This window comes from Zootoca vivipara, chromosome 6, assembly GCF_963506605.1.
Source record: "Zootoca vivipara chromosome 6, rZooViv1.1, whole genome shotgun sequence".
In the NCBI taxonomy this organism is placed as follows: domain Eukaryota; kingdom Metazoa; phylum Chordata; class Lepidosauria; order Squamata; family Lacertidae; genus Zootoca; species Zootoca vivipara.
The window spans coordinates 43,481,310-43,503,406 of NC_083281.1; the positions used below are offsets into that span (position 1 = coordinate 43,481,310).

General features: G+C 47.0%; 1 protein-coding gene across 1 annotated transcript in view; it reads right to left on the reverse strand.

Annotated features, from left to right (window-relative positions):
- Positions 1–1,311: 1,311 nt before the first annotated feature.
- The window catches only part of GRIK3 (glutamate ionotropic receptor kainate type subunit 3), a 190,085-nt gene continuing 169,299 nt past the window's right edge, over positions 1,312–22,097 (reverse strand). Inside the window, exons 12-16 of the mRNA XM_035118129.2 lie at positions 18,011–18,129; positions 15,661–15,878; positions 3,492–3,714; positions 3,017–3,267; positions 1,312–1,848 (exon numbers count right to left, since the gene is read on the reverse strand). Of these exons, the coding sequence (XP_034974020.2) occupies positions 1,654–1,848; positions 3,017–3,267; positions 3,492–3,714; positions 15,661–15,878; positions 18,011–18,129 (1,006 nt within the window). The 3' untranslated portion in view covers positions 1,312–1,653. The remainder of the gene's footprint in view (positions 1,849–3,016; positions 3,268–3,491; positions 3,715–15,660; positions 15,879–18,010; positions 18,130–22,097) is intronic.

Below are 22,097 nucleotides of genomic sequence, written 5' to 3' on the forward strand. Positions count from 1 at the left end.
TGAATGATAATAACTTTCCCCAGCTGTGGACTGAGATGAATTAGATTTGGCAGGTAATTGACTACTGAAATTTTGAAATTAGGAGACTGTTTGGAAACTTGTCTTGCAAATGTGCCTCAAGTCATGTCAAAACAAACCATTGCATCAGTCTTAAAGCTGACTGCATGTGGAAAGAGGCAGCTTTGCATGCACTTGCACAACCTGTCAGTCTCCTGCTAGGTTTTCAGGGAAAAGACAGTCAGTATTTGGCAATACCACAGAGTCGCCCATTCACTGTGGTCTTTTGAATGGCAGGCAAAGGGCAGTCTTTGGTCATTTGGAGAGAGAGAAAATCTGTCTGGAAGGAAAAAGACAATTCATGGTACCCAGGGGAGAGGCTCTTCTGCCTGAAGTACACTTTAATGACTTCTAATGGTAGTGATTTGCGCAATGAGCCTATGCACACAAAATTGGGAATAAGCCCCATTGAATGAAGTGGGACTTATTTTTGAGTAATGCACCCAGAAATGTACAGACTTCAACTCCCCCGGAATCTAGATTGACCACCAACAAAATGCCTAGTGTTGCCAAATCTTCCCCAACCCCAATTAAATGCTGAATTATAACCCACTTTTCTCATGCCCCTCTTCTATCAGTGAAGTCATCATTACCCATTTGTGGATTATATTAGCCTTGCTGAGGGCAACCTCTTTCGCCCCAAGGACGGTGGCTTTGCTTGGTCTCACATAACTGACTTGGAGCAGACGGCACCAAAGTGTTGCAGGAGCCACTGTCTGAAGGATACAATTCCTGCTCCTCTTCCTCCAAGTGCCAGGAATCCACACCTCCAAGTAGAGGCAGTGCTTGCTTGTGTCACTGTGGACATACCCTCTCTCCCCTTAACTGTTCCTGTCAGACAAATGGAAACCCAATCCCCTCCCCCTCCCCCTCCCCCTGAATAAAAGAGGCTTCCCCTGCTGTCTCCTCTCCCCAGGTAGGAGCCCACAACACACCCATGCAAGACAGGTGTGGTGGTGGCCCACTGGGGGCTTCCTGGTGCACGAGAGTCCAGCACAGCACTGAGGCCACCATTGGGTTCCTTCAAGGGAAAGGCTTGTGACTTTGACCAGGAGTCTCCTCCCCTGCTCTCCACCCCACAACTCTCTCCCGCACTGTCTCTGGCACATGCTGCACAAGCCAATCCAGGTTCCACCCCCCCACCCCCCACGTGGTTGCTTTGTTTATTGCCATACTGAAATGGAAGCATTGGATTCGCAGGCTTTGCGGCGGCTCTCCTCTGCCCCAGATCAGTCCATGCCCTGGCTTTTTTTTTTTATGTCTTCCATCCATTTGATATGTAAACATGAAGACTCCTCCTGGGTGTGTCTTGGGGAGGGGTGGGGCTTGGGTGCCGAGGAGCCCATGGTGCTGCTTAAACCTTGATCTGGAAAAATAATAATAATCAAACAACGACTCCCAACTGAAGGCGTTGTGATCCATGCTTCGGGTTCTTGTATCCAAGTTGGATGATGGCTGAAGTTACATTGAAGGCCTTGTTCTCAAAAACTGGGGGTTCATTCTCCCTCCTTTTCTCTGCTTCTGCAGTCCTTGTGGGCCTTTCTTCCCACCCATCTCCAGCAAGCCCCTCCCTGGTGTTTGACCCTCCACACCCCATCACGGGAACACGGGGGTCAGTCCCGTGTTGCAGGCCATGTTGTCCTTGCCGGGAAGCCGCCTGTCATTGAACGTGTGCATGTTGATGACGGCGTCTGTCTTCACCATGACGGGGGGCTGGGGCTTGTGTTTCACCCGGCGGTGGCAGGTGAGAGAGAGCCTGATCTCGTCGGCCATGGCGCTGCAGAAGGAACGCTGGAAGAAAGGAGGAGGCACAGGAAGGAGGCTTGCATTAGACATGGGGTGCGATAACCTTGAGGCAGAAGTCAGCATATGACCTGGGAATGCCGCAAGCACAATGAGCCTGCAATGGCTCTTCCTTGCTGAAATGGGAAGCGTACAGGAAACAGACTTGTCAAGGACCACGGGACCATTACAAGCCGTGAGCCATGTATATATGAGCATGCTGCCTGGGGCAGAATTCGAGCCAAGAGGACAAGTTTCTAGATCTCATAGTTGTTGTACTGTTACTGCTGCAGTCTCACGAGAAAAGGATTTATAAAGCACTTTTGTATGTTCATTGTTGGCAGCTCTGGGGGCCAAGTCAAACAGCTGCATTAGCAACACCGAAAGTTATTTTATTCATTCATTCATTCATTCATTCATTTAGACTAGAGTATTATTCTCAATATTAAGGTATTATTATTACTAAAGTCCCAGGACAGGTTGATGTGTTAAAACACAATATAAAAACAACTTAAAACAACTTAGCTATAAAAATAGGGGAGGGCCTGAAAATATGCACCTCAAGTGTCAAAATCCAGAGTAAGGACTTAACGTCTTCAAGATTCTCTCGAGGCTATTCAATGTATGTGCAAAATACCACCTCTGTGGGGAGGGAGTTTCACAGCTTAAGGGCCACCACATATTGTTTTTTATATTGTGTTTTAATACTGTAATTTAACCTAGAACATTAGTGTGAGGGGCAGGTAAAAATTATTAAAACATAATAAGTATAACAATAAATAATAATAATAATAATAATAATAGTAATAATAATAATAATACAACCCCCTTTCAAATGTCACAATGAATGTGCACAAGCCAGGAGAAGAGAAGATTGGCAGGATGGCTCCCTCCCCCTTTAAGCCCACACACTTTCTTTGGAAGTGGGCTTGTAAATGAGTCCAGTCCTTTTTTTAAGCCTTCAAAATATCTCGTGGCCCTCTTTGAGCACTACACATGGTGGTGATTTGTCCCTGATTCTGTGTTGTTGACCAAAAGAGGGAGGGGCTGCTTTTGGACAAAAAGTCCCTTTAAGGGGGTCATAGGGGTTCAGCTATATCCCTTTCCTTGTTCAGACTGTGGTTTTTTTGTGGGGGTCAGATAGGTGGTCCCTGTGTGGTCCTGCCAAAGCCCATACCTGCTCCCGTTCTGCTGTTTTGCGCAGCTTGTAGATGAACTCCAGGGTGGCCACAAAGACAGAGAGCACCAGGCCGGCCGCCAGGACGATGAAGAGCCCCCCAATGTTCTGGATCCCAAGGGCGCTGGCTTCTTTGTTCTCCTCCTCAGGGCAGCCATTGCTTCTCCACCACTTGTCCTTCAAGGCATGCAGCTTGGCCTCTTCCTGGAGCTGGAGGATCGCAATGGTGATCTTGTCCCTGTAGGGTGAACCTGAAAGTGGGAGGCACAGAGAAGGTGGGCATGCCATTATATGCAAAGCAAAGAAAGCCAAAGGCTCTGCACCCCAACAAGCTGGATCCCCCTCCCGCAACCCAACCTGGAAGCACTGCAGGAGCCAGTGAGCCCCCAACCCAGCATTTGGAGCAGCTACTAGGAACATGCCCTTAGCAAACCCAGTTCTTGCATTCCCTTGGCCAGGCACTGCTTTTCCTCACCCATAGGAGTGCCGATCCCATAGCCCTTGGAGTCTATGAGACCCCCAATCTGAGTCAGGTTGCAGTTTCTTTGGGTGATGTACTCAATGGTGGTAGATTCCATCAGCAAGGCATAGTCGGAGGTGAGGGCACGCTGGATCCCTTCTTCGTTGTTCTTAACGAGAGATGAGGGCTTGCTGCTCATGAAGGCCCACATCTTTTCAAAAGTGGAGATCCTGGACTTCTAAAATGGCAGACCCGTGGAAAACAGAAAACAACGGATTTCATAATGGCAGGAAGCCCATTGTCTCCCACAGAGATACTCTTTCCCCTCTCTGTCCAACCTGAAAGCATCATAGCGCTTCCACTGATCTGTCAAAGGTGTTTCATGTCCCAGGAGATGCTTATGGAATAAGGCATGCCAACCCTGGAACTCAACTTCAGCACTGCAAGAAAGCATCTGGTCTGCAAAATGCTGGTGATGGACTATGGCTTGTACTATGGCTGCACAGGAAAAGCTTACTCAACTGTACTCTGCAGTTGCCCAGATTCTCTGTCTCTCTCTCTGTCTCTCTGTCTCTCTGTCTCTCTGTCTCTCTCTCTCTCTCTCTCTCTCTGTCTCTCTCTCTGTCTCTCTCTTTGTCTCTCTCTCTGTCTCTCTCTCTGTCTCTCTCTCTCTGTCTCTCTCTCTCTGTCTCTCTCTCTCTGTCTCTCTCTCTCTCTCTCTCTCTCTCACACACACACACACACACACACACTCATTCTGGGACCAACCAACTGTTCTCCTATTGCTTCTCATGATGGACAGTGTCTCAATTCTGGTTTCTAAGTTGCTTGATAGTACTTTGTGTCAGTACACAGAACAGCCTTTGCCAACCTGGCAGCCTAGCTATACAAAGGAGCTAAAGGACCGGTGAGAGTTGTAGTCCAAAACATCTAGAAAACTGGCATGTATTGTGTATAGGATGTACACGCATTCTTGGCTCATCTTTTTTCTGAATTTAACACCCCTAGATTACCAGTGGAAAGGGAACAAATGGATGATATTCTTCTCCCTCTCTCTTAATGTTGGAATTCTGGGTCACCCAATGCAGTTGTTGGGCACAAGGTTCAGGCATGGGCATAGCCAGGATTTTTGTTAGGGGGAGACTTTTGATAAGGGGGGGGGACAGAACCTCAGTTGGTTAAGTATTTTTATTGATTTGGGGGGCAGCTGCCCTCCTGCTCCCCTGGCTACGCCCATAAGTTTAGGACAGGCCAAAGGAGGTATAGAATGAATGAATGAATGAATGAGTAGAATTCATTGCCCCAAGATGCAATGATAGCCACTGTTTTTGTTGGCTTAAAAAAATAAATGAATACACGGAGAGGGACGTGTCTATCAACATCTGTTACCTAACTAGAACTTTCAGATGCGAAAACAGTGTGCCTCCGAATATCAGAAATAGGGGACAAACAGGCGGCTGACATCACCTCCATGCTGGTGGGTGATGCGGGGCCAGAGCTAGAAGCAGAATGAAGGACCTTTGCTTCCTTCCAGCAGGGAGTATTCTTTTGTTCCTCTAAAACAGGCATCCCAAACTTTGGCCCTCCAGATGTTTTGGACTACAATTCCCATCTTCCCCAACCATTGGTCCTGTTAGCTAGGGATCATGGGATTTGTAGGCCAAAACATCTGGAGGGCCGCAGTTTGGGGATGCCTGCTCTGAAACAATCTAAGTTACAATTGGGTAGTCCCTACTCAAATGTTACTTAGTATTTCCTACGCCGGAAAACTATTGTGAAGTTAAACCAGGGGAGAGCTGCAAAGTATTTCACACACTGAAGATAACTATAGAAATGCAATCTCAAGTTGGCTGAATTGGGGGGGGGGGAAGCGTTGTTATTGACTTTCACCTAAATCAGGCATGTCAAACCTGCGGCCCTCCAGATGTTTTGGCCTACAACTCCCATGATCCCTAGCTAGCAGGACCTGTGGTTGGGGAAGATGGGAATTGTAGTCCAAAACATCTGGAGGGCCGCAGGTTTGACATGCCTGACCTAAATGAAGAAGATATGGCTTAGAAGCGCTTCAGGATGATGATATACTTCTTCTTATTACCATCAAGTTCTCTCAACCCAGTTGTGGGAGTTTTCCGCCTTGGAGGAGGGAGGCCTGCCTCACATCACTGAAGCCATTCGGTGAGCTATGGGGGCCCCTCATGTAGGAGTCATTATCTTGTCTTTAAATGCACTCTGGACTGTTTGTTGTTATTGCTTTTGTATGGGAGGGAAGTGCAGCTCATTTCATTTGCTGTTTTAAAAGTGAGAGTCATAAACGGTAGCTAAGGAGTCATATACATTTTAATTCCAGCACTTTCCACAACAGATTACACACCAAACAGAACAGAATCCGGTCACATTTGGGCATAACCCCGAACCATAACACATTTATCTCTTTATTTCACTTATATCCCACCTTTTTCTCCATGGAGCTCAAGGGGGCTTACAGAGTTCTTCCCCGCATTAATTCAACCCCAAAACAACCCTGTGAGGTAGGTTGGGATGAGAGGCAGTGGCTGAGCTCAAGGTCACCCAATGAGCTTCATGGCCAAGTGAGGATTTGAACCCTGGTCTTCCAGGTCTTAGTCCAACACCCAAACCACTACACCACACTAGCTCCCCACCACACATGCTTTTATAAGGAGGGGCCACCCACTTTGGATCTAGCATGACTACCTGTTCCCCTGACCCAGTGCAATAGCCAGATGTCCACTAAAGATCTCATTTGGGTGGATCCCTCAAATGGCCTTGGGGAATTACATTTTCTGCCTGCTCCATACTGTTCTGGCATTGGGGTTTAGAAGGCTTTTCTGTTTAGTGTGCAACGGGACACAAAATGGGAACAAAGGTCCTTGCACCAGTGGGAGTGTACCTGATTTGGGATTTACAATGATGCACAGGCCATTGGACTATCCTGTATAGTAAATAAGAACTATTGACTCCTACAGAGAAACTGTCCCTGTCACAGGGTGTAAGCAAATCGGGGGTGGGGAGAGCACACTTGTGTTCATTCAGCCTTTTTATCTTTTAGTGTGGGGTGCCTGGTAGGGAATTTGTGCAGTTGGAAATCTGCTTTTTAAAAACCTTGAATGTGTCATGTTTATTGATTTGATTTATTGGTGACTTTGTATATTTGGTCATACCTGGAAGGTCATGAGGGCAGATAAGGAGGTCAGGTGGGCTGCCCTGTGTCCAGTTCTGTGGGAGTTGTGAGGCTTGCAGGAAAACTAGGCCATGGTCAGCCAGGAAACTTAACCAAGCAGAGGGCCTTTCAGAACCTTGGACAGCTACCTGAGAGCTTTTCCCTGCAGAGAGCTACAGCCAGGCTCTACCTCCAAGAGGTCAGGAGAGGCGTGGCCACTTCTGGCACCTGAGCCATAATAATAATAATTTAAAAAGGAAACACATGAAAACAAAATATGGCACCAAAAAGAATGAGACATAATTGGACTTAAAAACAAATAAACTTTCCAACCAGATCACATATTGGTCTGATGCCCATAAAAACAAGTTGTTAATTTTTTGGCATTTGAGAAATTGAACAAGTGTCTAAATCTGAGGTCCCCTTTTGAGCTTGAGCTACGGGAACAGCCAAAGATGGTCCCTTCAAACCAGATCATTATCGATACTGAGCAGCTAGTAAGGCCCCAAAGATCAAGAGAGAGAAATATTATTTGGATAGAAATATTCCAAAGTAGATAGCCCTCCCAGCTCTCCCTCTGATTGTCACTGGCTATAGCCAACAAACCAGCTGGGGTCAGACCAAAGCTGAATAGTGATATTATTGCTTCCCTAGATCTGGACACTATATATTGTTGATGCAGCCTGTAATTTTAAGAAACAGCCCCCAAACCCCTAAACCTATTTGTCTGCAAATTGGCAGGCCCAGGGGAACCTATATTGTTTTTAAAAACCACATAAACCAGGCACCCTCCAGATGTTTTGGCCTACAACTCCCATGATCCCTAGCTAACAAGACCAGTGGTCAGGGATGATGGGAATTGTAGTCCAAAACATCTGGAGGGCCAAAGTTTGGGGAGCATAGATGTTCTGCTCTTAAAAACAATCAAACTTAAAAGCAACAGAGCATATTATCCCTCCAACTACCTTTTGAAATGGGATGGGAGTGGAAGGAACAGACTTGGATAGGACCCCCCCAAAAAAACCCCACCAAACGACCAGCTGATGAAGGGCTATGGACTGAGGCTATTTTCCATACTGCCAAAACTAGGTCCGACCTGAATCATGTGCTCTGTGCACCCGTTAAAACAAAACATATAGGAAACTGTTTTCATTTTATCACCTTCAACTCTTTTTTAAAAACTATAGTCTACGGTCTCCAACAGGCTTGATTTCCACTAAAAAATCTTGGGGAGCATCTATAAAAATATAAAGCTATACCTCCACTGATTCCCCCCTCCAGTTTAAAGGCCTAAAAGCTATGGTGGGGGTGGGGGGTATGCATGCCATGTTCTTTTTTATTGCTGTAAATGTCAGTCATGCTCCAATGAAAAGCATCTTCAATTAGGGCTAGGCTTTGATTACATGCAAATTAACTCCCACTTTCTATTGCTGCATCACCTCGGAGAGAGTATATTCTTTTTTTAATAACCATATTAGTTGTCAAATGTCCACTGTAATTGCTTGCCATTAAAAGCTAACAGTCAATACAGCAGGCAATTAACAACATCAGCTTTTTGAAGTTAATCAGGTATCTGTCATCTATTGATTTAAGCGCCATGCAGAGATTAAAAAAAGAAAAACACCCACACACACCCAACAACAACGGAAGATTTATTGAGATGCTACACCCTTTGTTACATCATGATTGGATGTTATAAACATACTCTAGTCTCTAGCAAGTGAATTTCGGTTTAAATGGGTTGTTTTGTTCAAATTAATAGAAGCGCTTTGCAATAGCAGCTGTTTGATGGGCAGCCCATCTGCTAATTTTGGCATCCATTCTTCTTTCATGGCAAGCACACCCTCTGTGCAGGTTGCCAGGAAACCCTGTTGCAAATCTCTCTCACACACACTCTCACACACCCTGCCAGAACCACCCCTGGACTGAGGAGGCACACACCAGACTTTTGGGGGGGGGGGTAATTTTAATGTTTAATGTTTTACTGTAAGATGCCCAGAGTGGCTGGGGAAACCCAGCCAGATGGGCAGGGTAATAATAATAATAATAATAATAATAATAATAATAATAATAATAATAATAATAACTTATGGAACAAGAAATGCAGAGGTCACACCAGTGGTGCGAGAGACTTTGAGGTCAATCCCTCCTCTTTGCCTGAGCTAGTCCTGAATGAAAGATGTTGCTATTCATGGAATGACAGCAGCATTTAAAGAGACAGAACACCAAGGCAATGCAAGCAAGCTCCACCGTTAGGACCCATGTGAGCAGCAGGAAGCCACTGTCTGAAGGAAACCTATAGAATTGCAGGGTTGGAAGTCCAACTCTCTGCAGTGCATGAATCACAGCTAACAACCTGAGGCTTTTGCTTTGAGTGTTTGAAGGGGTCTCTCCCCCTCTCCTTCTTTCTCCTGCCACCCATCTCCTCCCTATCCCCCTTGCCCACTGGGACTGCTACCAGGTTTCTGCCTGTGCTCAGAAGAGCCCACCACCCATCAGGACTTGAAGAAGGCACCCCACCTCTTAGGCAAAGCAATTCCTGAACCATAACATTCATATACTCCTTGAATGTAAAAAAAAATCTTCCAAGCAGAATCATCCCACACACATTTCAAATGCTTTTCATTTCTAAGAGGAACATCTGCTTTGTCCAGACACATGTCAAAGCATTGTTCACACATGCATGCTTCTCACTCGCTGATGCCTTACCTGTGTGAAGCTGCACAAACTGAATTTTGCTATTAACCTCACTTTAGATCAAAAAGAAAAAGCCTTTCAGTAACTGGTTCACAGTACAGTAATAATTGCTGGGCAATTATGTATATGTATGTGTGAATGCCCTGATCCACAAACTAATAAACTGCCCCTCACTTGCAGTAGAAGGCAAAAGCTTTGTGTTTCCATCTGTCAAGAGGCTGGAACAAGAGGATGCAAGGTGGCTGTCAAACAGGGCACATCCTGCTTCCTCCTTTTCTCTCACCCCTTATAACATCATCATGCTTCAGGGTTTCATCAGCCTTACTTGTGAAGGAAGCTGTATTTTTAAGGTTTGGTCAGCTGCAAACTCATATTAAACACCAGTGTGAACAAGCACTAAGTCTTCAACATGTGTTTTTCAGTTGCAACTGGCATCAGCAGTTAAGTGAAGCTTAAGTGTTTTCTCTCAACAACTGGCCCAGGGTGGGGAGCAAATACAGCTCTTCAAACATCTCTGTTTAGGACTCTTCCCAGGACACTCCTTTACATTTCACCAGTTTGTACACTAAATTTAATTCCCACTTTTGTTCCAAAAACAACGTAATATATGAATTAGAGTTTTTACATGCCCATGCTAAGGAGTCCCAAATCCAGGAACCAGCTCAAATTTCATGCAGCTAATTACGAAACACAAATTTGGCTTGACCATTGTTCGCTTTCCCAAGAGTTAGATCTCATCCATGCTATACATTGAAAGCACATGGCTCCCCCCCCAAAGAAACCCGGGAACGGTAGTTTGTTAACTGTGCTGGGGTTGTAGCTCTGTGAGGGGAAACAACAGTTCCCAGGTTCTTTGGGGGAGCCACGTGCTCTAAATGGATAGTGGGTGGATGTGACCTGAGCAAACAGCTCTGTCCAGATTCCACCCTACAGCAAACAGAAATTCACAGGAGGCACCAATGTGTGGGGCGCAATGAGCAAAGGGTGCTGGCGTCTGACAGGGAGTCCAAATACCAGAGCCTAAAACTGAGAGGCCTCTTTTTGAAGAAAGGATGGGATAAGAATGCAACATTTGCAACGGTATGCTTTGAAAACAATGCCTGCCTTTCCAGGGACAGCATTCATCACAAGAACAAATCTGATGGATCAGACCAATGGCGATCGAGGGCAGCATCCTATTCTCAGAGTGGCCAATCAGTTGCTTCAGTGGGAAACCCACAAGCGGGACCTGAGCACAAGAGCCCTCTCCCTTCCTGTGCTTTCCAGCAGCTGGTATTCAGAAACATCGCTGCCTCAAACTATGGCCATCCATAGCCCTCTCCTCCTCCATGAATTTGTCTAATCCTCTTTTAAAGCCATCCAGCTTGGTGGACATCACCATCTCCTGTGAGGGTTGGTTCCATAGGAGGTGATGACTGCAGCAGAGTGTTTCTTCATGGTGCCTAGGGTGTGGGTGCGGAGGGTGACGTGAGGAAGATGCAGCAGGGTAAGTACACACACCCTTTCAATTAGTCTGATCAGACTGATTTGAAGGGTACATGCCTGTTGCATCCTTCTCATGCTGCCCTGCCAGCCAGCCCCCCCCCCATATGTCCCTGGGGCCATCACTCCGGCAGCTGCCCCAACACTATGCCCCTTTGCCCAGTGGTGCCCAAACTTTTTTCAAAGAGGGCCAGATTTGATGAAGTGAACATGTGTGAGGGCCAACCACAGTTGTTGTGCTTTTTTTTTACCATTTTACCCCAAAGTTGATGGGCTTTTTTTTTTTAGGATTTTACCCCAGGACATATACTGCCACGGGGGGTAGATTAGATTGACTGGCCCCCAAAACGGACTTTGGATATGCCTACCTTTGCCTGACTCTTACTGCAAGCCCACAACTTCCCTTCCCACCTTCACTGGCCTTCATTTGCCTTTGCACCTATTCCCTCTCCTCTAAAAGCCACACTTTAGGTTAAATTGGCAAAGAAGGAAATTAACTTTGCAACAGGGATAATCCGCCTGCAAGGCACTTCCCCCAAGCTCAGGCTTCCCCTCTTCACACACGCATTTACAACTGAAAGACACTTTCAAAGCCCCCTTTAAATCTCTTAATTAATTTCCGTCTTAAGCAGCATTGTGTTAAAAAAAAAGAAAAGAAAGAAAAGAAAGTGTGATATCCTAGTCTGCTGGCTCTCTCAATTAATTTCTTTTCAAATTGTGGAAATAAATGCAAGTCTCTTTTCATGCCTTGATGTGCTGAGTTGCTGAGAGGGATGACAGCAAGAAAACTGTCCCACTGATGGCAAAAAAACCCCGTAGAGACCCCAACCAGACCAGATAGGCAGGCTCCTCTTCTTCCCTCACACTCCACTCCTGGCCGTGGGAGTGTTTTCTGAACTTCCTTTCACTTCAGAGCCCTTTTGCTTGAACAGGACCAGAGCCTGATGAGAGGTTTACAAGGGTTGAGCCCAAACTCTCATCCTAGTGAATGATTGAAACCAGAAGAGCCATCCTGCTGAGTGGGAGCACCCAGTTTCCTGTTTGTGCCTTTGGAAAGGGGCCTTGCAGGCAGATCAGGAATCTGGGGAAGCAAAAAGTTTCACAGCAAACTATGAAGGAAGAGCTGTTTGATAGTGGAATGGTCTCCCTTGGAAGGCTGTGGTCTCTCCTTCCCTGGAGGTTTTTCAGCAGAGGCTGCATGGCCATCAGTCATGGAATGCTTTAGTTGTGATTCCTGCATTGCAGGGGGTTGGACTAGATGACCCTTAGGGTCCCTTGCAACTCCACGATTCTACAAAATCTGGTTTAAGTCAATTGTGCTTCACCCTGTTGTGGGTCCTGCCTCTTCAGAAGTGAGCTGGATATTGTCTTGATGGAAGAGGCGGCAGTGGAGGGATGGAAGTTTATAAAAATTATGCATAGCATGGAGAAAGTAGCTAGAGAAAACGTTTTCTCCCTCCCTCATAACACTTGTGGACATCCAATGAAGATGCTTGTTGGAAGATTCAGGGCAGAGAATTGAAAGTACTCCTTCACACAACACATATCTGAACTTTGGAACTCCCTCCCTCAGGAGGCAGTGAGATCATTCCTGCCTGAGATCATTGCACCAGCTTGGATTGATTTACAAGAAGATTAGACAAATTTATGGAGAAGAGGGATACTGATGGCTACCAACCACGATAGCTATGCTCTGCCTTCACAGTTGGAGGCAGCATTGCTTCTGAATACCAGTTGCTGGAAACCACAGGAAGGGAGAGTGTTGCTCTTTTGTGCTCGGGTCCTGCTTACAGGTTTTCCCCAACTGTTCAGCCCCTGCAAGGAGGCTGGACTAGATGGGCCATTAGCTTTATCCAGCAGGCTCTCCTGATGTTCTCATAGTCTCATGATGGGCGAGGGTCATATAAAGCAGTTTTGGCCAACGACAGCACTGTCATGTGAGACGCCAGGAGAGAGTGACTGAGAACAGGTCACATGATCACAAAGGCAATTGCTTGAATCCTGGGTCTGAGAAATGACGGCACCAAGCCTCATGCAGAGAACCAACAGATTTCGGTGCAGAATCTGAGAACATATCTTCGAGCTGCTGCCTTTGCTGTGGCCTCACAAAACCTCCTCTGTGGCCTATTTATACCATTTTGCTATCAGCATGGCAGAGCAGGCCAATTGGTTGAAACTAAACACCTGCAGGGCACGAGGAACTCCTGCCCTCCCACATCCTAGCTCAGGAGACATTTCCCATGGCAAGAGGAGATGCGGAGAGATGCTCATTCGGCTGTGCGAGGACCACCAAGGCATGTGCACGATTGTGCATTAGCACATCCAGGCAGCAGCGGCAGCTGACATCTATTCAACTTTTATCCCTGGATCCCTCACTGGATTTGGGTGAATTTCCAGTGCTGTTGTGTTGCTACTGCAGTGGTGGTTTTTCCACATCAGTTCATCATTAGAAAACCAGGCCTTGCATAGGGGACATCCCTAGCTACGAAAAAGGCAGATTACATACTAGGGATCATAAAGAAAAGAATTGAAAATAAAATAAAATGCCAGTATCATAATGCTGTTATACAAATCTATGGTGCAACGACTTTTGCATTATTTTGTACAGTTCTGGTCACCTCACCTCAAAAAGGATACTGTAGAGTTGGAAAAGGGCAAGCAACATGATCAAGATGAAGAAAGGCTACAGAGTTTGGAACTTCTTAGTTTAGAGAAAAGGTGAGGAAGATACGACATGATAGACGCTTATAAATTTATGCCTGGAGAAAGTGGCTAGAAGAGAGTATTTCTCCCTCATGCACAACACTAGAACTTGTAGTCACCCCATGAAGCTGAATGTTGGAAGATTCAGGACAGATAAAGGAAATGACTTCTACATGCCACACATAGTTAAACTATGGAACTCACTGCCACAGGAGGCACTGATGACCACTAACTAAGAAACTTAGGAAGTCTGTTTTCTGGAGAGAACAGGATACTTTGTGGGCCTAACAATATCCAAACTTTTTTTTTGAAGGTGGGTAGAAGTATAGTCTGCTCCCTCCCTCCTGCCCACCACCCAGAGGAGGGCTTGGGCAGGGAGCACCCTTTCCAGAATGTCCCTTGTTCTGTTCAAACCTAGTTTCTCACTGGCAGCACAAAACCTCATCACAAGGCTACATAGACTGGAGATAACTTGGAGCAAACTCCCTCAAGCATCATCTACAATTAAGCTTCACAGGTCAGTTCCCACCTCCGCATTGGCCTCTGGGCCTGGTATATTGCCTTCCCCTCTGTTCTGGGTCCTGCCTCCCCACTCATTGCAGCAGGTCTGGGTTTAGACACAGAGTCCTGCTCCTGTCATGCCTAGTTTCAGCCGTGTTCCCTGTTGCTTTACAAGACATGGACACACTTTTTGTTGCCATTGACAACTCTGAATACATCCAGGAAGGATGCCTGCTAAACAGAACTTTACAAACACATTAATATAAAGAATAACTGTGCAATCCTTGTCCTCACCTGTCGGTCACAGTCAAAGAAAAATGCAACCCATCATTTATTTACACCCCACAGTTAAGCTGCCTCTCAGTGTACCCCTAGAGAGGTCATTATCCAATATTATAGCCTAGGAGCTTGAAAACGGCCCTGGGCTGTGCCAGGGGTCTTCTGCAACACTCACTTTCCCACTCTCCTGCCTGCTATTCTCTTGGTGCAGTGTGCTGGTAAGACCTGCCCCTGTGCTGGATCTAAGTTGACAAGCATTTCCTGCATTGATAGATAGGAATGATTTCCTGCTGCTTTCCGTACTTTCCACATAGGTCAAAATCACACACACACACACACACACACACCTGGCAAAACCAATGTGCCATAACCAGTGACCAGCAGCGCAAGACTCATTGCATTAATTGAAATCAATGTGTGAACTCCAGGCCTCTGGCCTCAATTCCCCCTTGGATCCTGATCTTCCAGATGCAAAAGCTCCCTTCCTCCTTTTCTCCTTTTCTGCTAATTATTAGCAGCTATACAGCATGTATCTCCTGCCAACCTAGCAGTTCGAAAGCACGTCAAAGTGCAAGTAGATAAATAGGGAAGGTAAATGGCGTTTCCGTGTGCTGCTCTGGTTTGCCAGAAGCGGCTTTGTCATGCTGGCCACATGACCTGGAAGCTGTACGCCGGCTCCCTCGGCCAATAACACGAGATGAGTGCTGCAACCCTAGAGTCAGTCACGACTGGACCTAATGGGCATGGGTCCCTTTACCTTTATACAGCATGTAGCCATTGTGTGCGTTTAGTGCTACATGATTTCTCTCTCTCTCTGTCTCTCTCTCTCTCTCACACACACACACACAAAATGCAAGCTCCCGTCCTCCCTCATCCCCAAGTTTCTGCTTCTCGGCCTGGCTTGGCAGTTGCTCTCTGGGCACACAACTTGCTAGTCAACCCAGTGCTTTTTTCTGAGATCACTCAAGGGTACGCAATACCAGCACCTATTTTTCTAGAAGCAAAGCACCGAGTCAACCCACATTGGCAGTGACCTTGGAAAGCCAAAAGGAGGTTGGTGGGTATTCTTCAAGGAAGACGGGTGGTGCTACCAGCTGTCATGTAACACCCCCCCCCCCCCAATTGCTCTGAGCCAACCCACCTCCCAGTGCATTTTTAGGTAGAGGAGAAGTGAGGAAAGGCCAGCCTTGACATACCCAGGGAGAAGCAGGGGAGAGAAGGAGCATGCATTCCTCTTCAGATGCTCCTCGCTGCTTTTGTCATGATTGATGCTCCAATCCCACAGCCTGGCTGTGCATTTCCACATCTGCCTGGAAGTGAGGATCGAACACACTCAAATCTCACCTTGAAGAAAGTCATGGTGGCGCCATCCTTCACCGCCCCATATTCGATTTTGGTTTGCTTGGCCAGGTCGTCCGCTGAGTCGATGGGTGACTCCATCCTTTCCACGGTCAGGAAGGCAGCCAGGTTAGCCGTGTAGGAGGAGATGATAATGAGGGTGAAGAACCACCAGATGCCCCCAATAATGCGGGTGGAAAGGGCTTTGGGCATCAGCTCAGAGCCTGGGAGGAAGCAGAATAACACACACACAGCTCAAACCTTATTCATTGACACGTAGAACTGTAGAATTTAAAATGGCCCCAAGCAACCCCCTGCAATGCAGGAAACACAGTTAAAGAATCCAACCTCTGTTTAAATACCTCCAATGAAGGAGATTCTGCCACCTTCCAAGCGAGTCTGTTCCATTGTCAAACAGCTCTTAATGCCAGAAAGTTATTCCTAAGATTTAGTCAGAATCCCCCTTCTTGTCATTTGAATCCACTGGTTCAGGTCCTACCCTCTGGGGCAGCAGAAAGCAAGCTTCCTCCACCTTCCATGGGGCAGCCCTTCAGGTATTTGAAGATGGCTATCCTATCGCCTATTTGTTGCTGAATTGTAACTGTTGCCCAAATTAATCCATTTTAAAAATGGAAATGAGCCAGACTGCTGTGCTCAAAGAAATATTCGTTTACCTTGTAATGCTTCCAGACCCCACCGCCACCGCCCCCCTCCACCAGCTCCTGCTCCTGACCTTGGGCACAGCCAGCAGTTGATGAGGAATTTTCAAACCAAAGTAATTAACGAAACAGCTTTCATGTGATTTAAATAGAAAGCCGCTTGTGAACTTTTATGGGTGTTTTGTTCTACCATTTAAAATAATAATAAAAAGAGGTGCTTCTTTTATACAGAGTGGTTTTTCAGAAGGGCTCACTCTAGGGAGAGGCTTCAAATGCACAGGCATTTTTTTAAAAAAAGTATCCAATGGGGGGGGGAGAGAAACGATCAAGGGTCTAAATAGCAGTTGGAGGTAGGAAAATATGTTTTTTTTAAGGGCATAACGGCCCTGTAATGACTTTGAGTGAGCAAGGATGAAGGACATTAAGGGCTCCTCTATTTTGGTACTGACCCCTCCTGGTGCCTATTAAAAGCAGAGAAGCATGTTTGGGGGGGGGGACTGCTGCTGCTACTGCCCTCCAAGGACATCTCTGGTTTGGAATTGGGGAATCAAAAAATCAGCTGAATCAGGGCAGGATTCAATTGGGGGGGGGGAACGACAGTACAACCCTGGCTATGCAGACAGTTCAGAAACCCCAGACTTATACTAATACTAAAATTTATTAGTCAGTTTTTTTGCCATGGCAACTCAAAGTGACTCGCAAAACAACCTACAACCAATACATACGTTAAAACCGGGGGAAGGCATTTCCTGAGGCTTTTGCACTCAGTGGACTTACAAGTATGAGAGAGCGAGGCGGACCCACGAGGCTACAATCCTAGCATTGAAGAAGCGATTCTGAATCCAAGGGCTGCACACAACCCCAGAACCTCATTTTGTGAACCAAAACAAAAACCAGTGTGGAGATGCAGCTTGTTTTACAAAGCAAGTTTTGTGCAAGACACCTGGATTTTTGCCTCTGGAGAAATATAGCAAGAACCATTCCTCACCCTTTCTTGGAGTTTCCTGACTAGCTCACAGTGCTGATTTGCTTCTGGGAACTGCCTTAGACTGAGTCAGATCCATTTGCCCATACAGCTCAGCATTGCCTACACTGACTGGCAGCAGATCTCCAAGAAGGGTTCTCTCCCAGTCATACCTGATGCTGATGGGGATCGAACTTGGGAGCTTCTGTATGTAAAACAGATGCTCTACCGCTGAGCTATGAAGTGAGTGGCCCAGGCAGCAGAGGCAGATCCCAAGGGCAATAAACCTGCCCTGGGCTGGTACAGCTCAATTAATGGTCAGAGCCACCAATGAGGTGCTGTGTGTCAAGCACTCAGGGGAGAAGGAGGAAGAGCGAGTTGGCTCCATCATGGCAGCACCCGAGAGCCTCCCCAGCGGAGGAGAGACAGAAGCTGGTCTTGACAAACACTCCTGTAATTGTTAAGAAACAGACTCCACCATTTCAAAACCAATGTCTTTGCTTGTCATCGTCTGATGACAGAAACTCCCCGGCTGCCTCGCGACAAGAAGGGAGAGGAGGCGCAACATTATTTCTCTTGCTCCAGAGGCAATTTTTCTCTCTCTTTTGACAAGCGCAACTACGTTTATCTTGCACCTGTCAACACACACACACACACACACACACATGCAGGTACACACCAAACAAGAGTGGCTTGTGGGAGGGGGATGTTTGCTCAGGGGAGGGGGGCCTACCTTGCTGCATCAGCGCTCCCATGCCAAACCAGAAGCTGTTGAGGAGGGTGAAGTTGTTCTCCACGATGTCCGAGCCTGGGTTACAGGGGTGAGCGTCATACCATTCGTAAGGGCTAAACCTGCAGGGAGAGAGAAGGCAGGCATTGAGGGAGGACTCCTAACAGACAGGGCAGAAGAGGCTGGTGCAATGAACAAACCAGCTTCAGAGGCAGCTGGCACAAGTCTGGCACTAATCCAGCTGGTCAAGGGCTATCTGGGGCTCATGCATTTGTCTCTGTTTCAGGGGAGTGCAGGGGGTTAGGGACCTTTGTGTGAGAGAAAGAGAAGGGGGGAGAGAAGTGCCTGTTTCAGCAGCATGTGTTTTCACCCTCCTTGCCCTTTCTTGTTCACTTGAAGTCTGCCCTGCAGGACTGACTTTTTTTAGGATACCATCGCTATTCATGGCACTTGATGGAGCAAATGAAGGCAAATCTTTGTTTTATGCCTTTACATTTTAGAAATCCCTTTCTTTTTGAGCAGCCGTATCATCCCTGTTAAATGATGATGATGATTGTGTCATTGGTGCACTGGTCCTTTCCTGAGGACAGGTCTTTGTCTGCCCTGACCAGCTGACAGTCCATGATTTGACACTGAGAAGGCAGTGGGGAAGCCTGTGAGTGTGGTGGAGTCAGCGATAAAAAGGGGGTGGTGACAATGACCTCTCCTAGCTGTGGATCAGGTCCTATTCCAGCTGCCCCAAGCTTGCCACTTTTGTTTTACTGGTAGTTTCCAACAGAAGGGCAGAGCAGGTGACCTGCTTCCCCTATCCCCCAAGTTTGGGTTACAGAGCTACATACAGTCGTACTTTGGAAGTCAAACGGAATCCATTCCAAAAGTCCGTTCAGCTTCCAAAATTTTGGGAAACCAAAGCTCCTGCAGCCAATCGGAAGACCTGTCAGACGCTCAGCTTCCAAAAATAGTTCGCCAAAATGTTCAACTTGCAAGGCGTTCAGGATCCAAAGTATGACTGTAATTGATTCCCCCTTCCAGCCTCTCAATGATCAGGCCAAGATGACAGTGGTAGGCCTTTTCCAGGAAGCCTTTGCTGGCGTTGTCATGTAACATTCTCATTTCTGCTCCTTCCTCTTGCTGCAAAGATCCAATCAAAGCCAGACCAGTTAAAGGTGGATTTGAGAGGGAGAATGCAGGACCTTTGGAGCTCCTTACTCACATTTTCCAAAGGACCTGCATTTTGCAAGATAATTAAATTAAATTCTGCATAATTGGCATAATTGCTTTGGAACCAAACAAATTAATTAGCATCGCAGTTTCTCCCTCTGTGATCCCCCCTGGCTTTGCAACAGCCTCATCTCCTCCAAACGCTCAGGTGAAATGGAAACAGAGAGATCTGCAAAGAGGAAAAGAAGCAGAAGAAGAAGCTGCAGCTTTGGCACATTTTATTATTTTGCCTCATTCATTTCCTGGTGTGTAAGCAGATACCAAATTCTTGAATGACAGAGGGTTTTTTTGGCATTCCCAGACAATAAGGGTCCTCTGTATTTGCAAAAACAAAGTCATGGCCCAATCCAGCTCCCTGCAGAAGCCCCTCCAAATACAGAACTGCAGCAGCAGCAGCAGTGGGGCTGTCCTGAAACCCCAGGCGTCAACGCACAGCCAGCCACAATTAAACGTTGTCATTCATGTTGCTGCCTTGACTACACTACAAAGCAACACCAGGCAAAAGTGGCCACCTAGAAGGTATCATTCTGCATCTCTAACCTCAGCGACATTTGGTGGATTCAGGCTGCAGCTCCATCAATAAGCTTCAAAGTCTTATTAAAAGCTCTGATGGATCAAAACATTGCCATTTGGGGTCTCCAAGCAGCCACAGAGCTGGTTTTAAGCAGCAGTGACCTATGGTGGAACCGATGGAGGCCTTTATATGGTAGGGAGGCAGGGGAGGCCGGTTTATTTCAAGAGAGGCTCATGCCTTTGAATTAAGATGTGCCAATTTTGGCAACATTTTCCCCCTGCAGGCTAGAATTCTGGAGCTGGGCAAGGGTCAAGAGTGAAAATGTTCCCTATTATTGCTGGGGGCGAAAGATCCAATTTCCTCCTTGCCACATCCTGGGACCCTCTCTCTGCACCCTCTTCTGCCCAGCACCATCTGTGCACAGCCTTAATTATGCAGAAGACCAGGTGCTGCTCAAAGAGATAGATAAAAGCCAGGAAGGTTTTTGAGGGGAAAGTTACAGTCACGGGGACTTTAATTGAAACCAAGCCAAGGGGAGAAATTGTGCTTTGCTCTGAAATACACTCTCACACACTCATGTGACTTGGGGTTTATTTTGCCTGGAAATCTGTACAGATGAAATCATCAAAGAGCGAATGTGGATGGATAGACAGAGAGGCAAAACTAAGTGGAAGAATGAAAAGCAGAAAGTAATTCTTTCCCATTGTGGCCTGGCACAATGCAAAAATGGAATGGAATTAATTCATTCTTTGTAAGAATTTTAACTGTTGCCCCAAGGCCAGGCAGGGAGTGTGTAGCTAAATCAGGTTTTGAATCTATTTCTCCCAGATTATAGTCTACCCCCCAGAAAACTTATTTTTTTCATCTGCTCTTTTCCCCTTTCAAACTGCTCTCTTGCACCGGGACCCTCCCTTGAGGACTAGCCACTTCACAAATATCAGGTTCTTTGGAGAAGACTCTTCTCAAAATTGGTGGCTAACCCTCCTGCATTCCCCCAACCCTTTTTTAAAAAACAGACCTCTTTGCCAATCCAGATGTGCCAGAGCAAACAAAGAGTCAGCCTTCCTCCCTGCGGAGCTGATTTTGACAAGTGCATTACATGAAATTAGAGTATTAGGCACTAAGCTCAGGTAATCGCCTCCAAATGCTGTAATGGCCCCAGGGAGCCAGCAAAGCATCATAAAAGCCGGAACACCGGGGCTAATGGAGATAATGATGCTGTGCCACCGCTGTGGTTCCATTCTGCCTCCCTCTCTCCTCTCAGATCCTAGCCTGGACAGGCTATTTCTCTGAAGGCAGGAACAGAGCTGACCCAGAGGGGGTGGCCAGGGCCCCCAGCCCCACTTCTCCCAATTATATCCTATTACCCCAACACGGGGAAGGAGGCCAGCAACCTACCTACCTGCTACCAGCAAGAGACAGACAATTGCCTTTAATTGTGGGATGTGCTGCTCCCCGCTAAAGGTGGCTCTCTCCTGCAGCGCGGAGTTTCCAATTGCATCAAATCCCCGCCATTAGCAACCGGGTCAGTGCCCTTCTCCACTTATTTTTCAGGATGTGCTGGGCTATTGCCATTGCCCATTGCATGTGCGTTTTTCTCATTGGGAATGGGGGCAGGAGGCTATGGGGACTGGAGCCAGGACTGGCTGCCACGGACAGAGGAGGAGAGACCCTTTGTAGGGCTGCTCTTTCCCCTCAAGTGTCATAAAAAAGGGTAGAGTTAAGTCCAGTCACAGACGACTCTGGGGTTGCGGCGCTCATCTCACTTTACCGGCCAAGGGAGCCGGTGATTGTCTGCTCCACAGACAGTTTTTCTGGGTCATGTGGCCAGCATGACTAAGCCGCTTCTGGCACAATGGAACACCGACACCAGAGCAGCGCATGGAAACGCCGTTTACCTTCCTGCCGGAGTGGTACCTATTTATCTACTTGCACTTTTTGGCGTGCTTTCGAACTGCTAGGTTGGCAGGAGCAGGGACTGAGGAATGGGAGCTCACCCCGTCGCGGGGATTCGAACCGCCGACCTTCTGATCAGCAAGCCCAAGAGGCTCAGTGCTTTAGACCACAGCACTAAGTGCCATAGTGGGAGTCAAAGTGGCAACCCTACACACAGACACCCTATCCCTCAAAAATGAAGGGACTTAGCATACAGGAGAGAGGAAGGGATTTCCCCAAAGTTCTCTTAAGGGGTTGGCTTGTTCTTAAAGACAAGATTACTGACACATGTGTATGCAGGCTACCTGAAAGGCCGTCTTCTCCCATTCCAACTTGCCTGGGCTCTGAGATCTTTAAGGGAGACCTTTATCTCGGTCCTGCCACCCTCACAGGAGTGCTTGGTGGAGACACAGAAGAGGG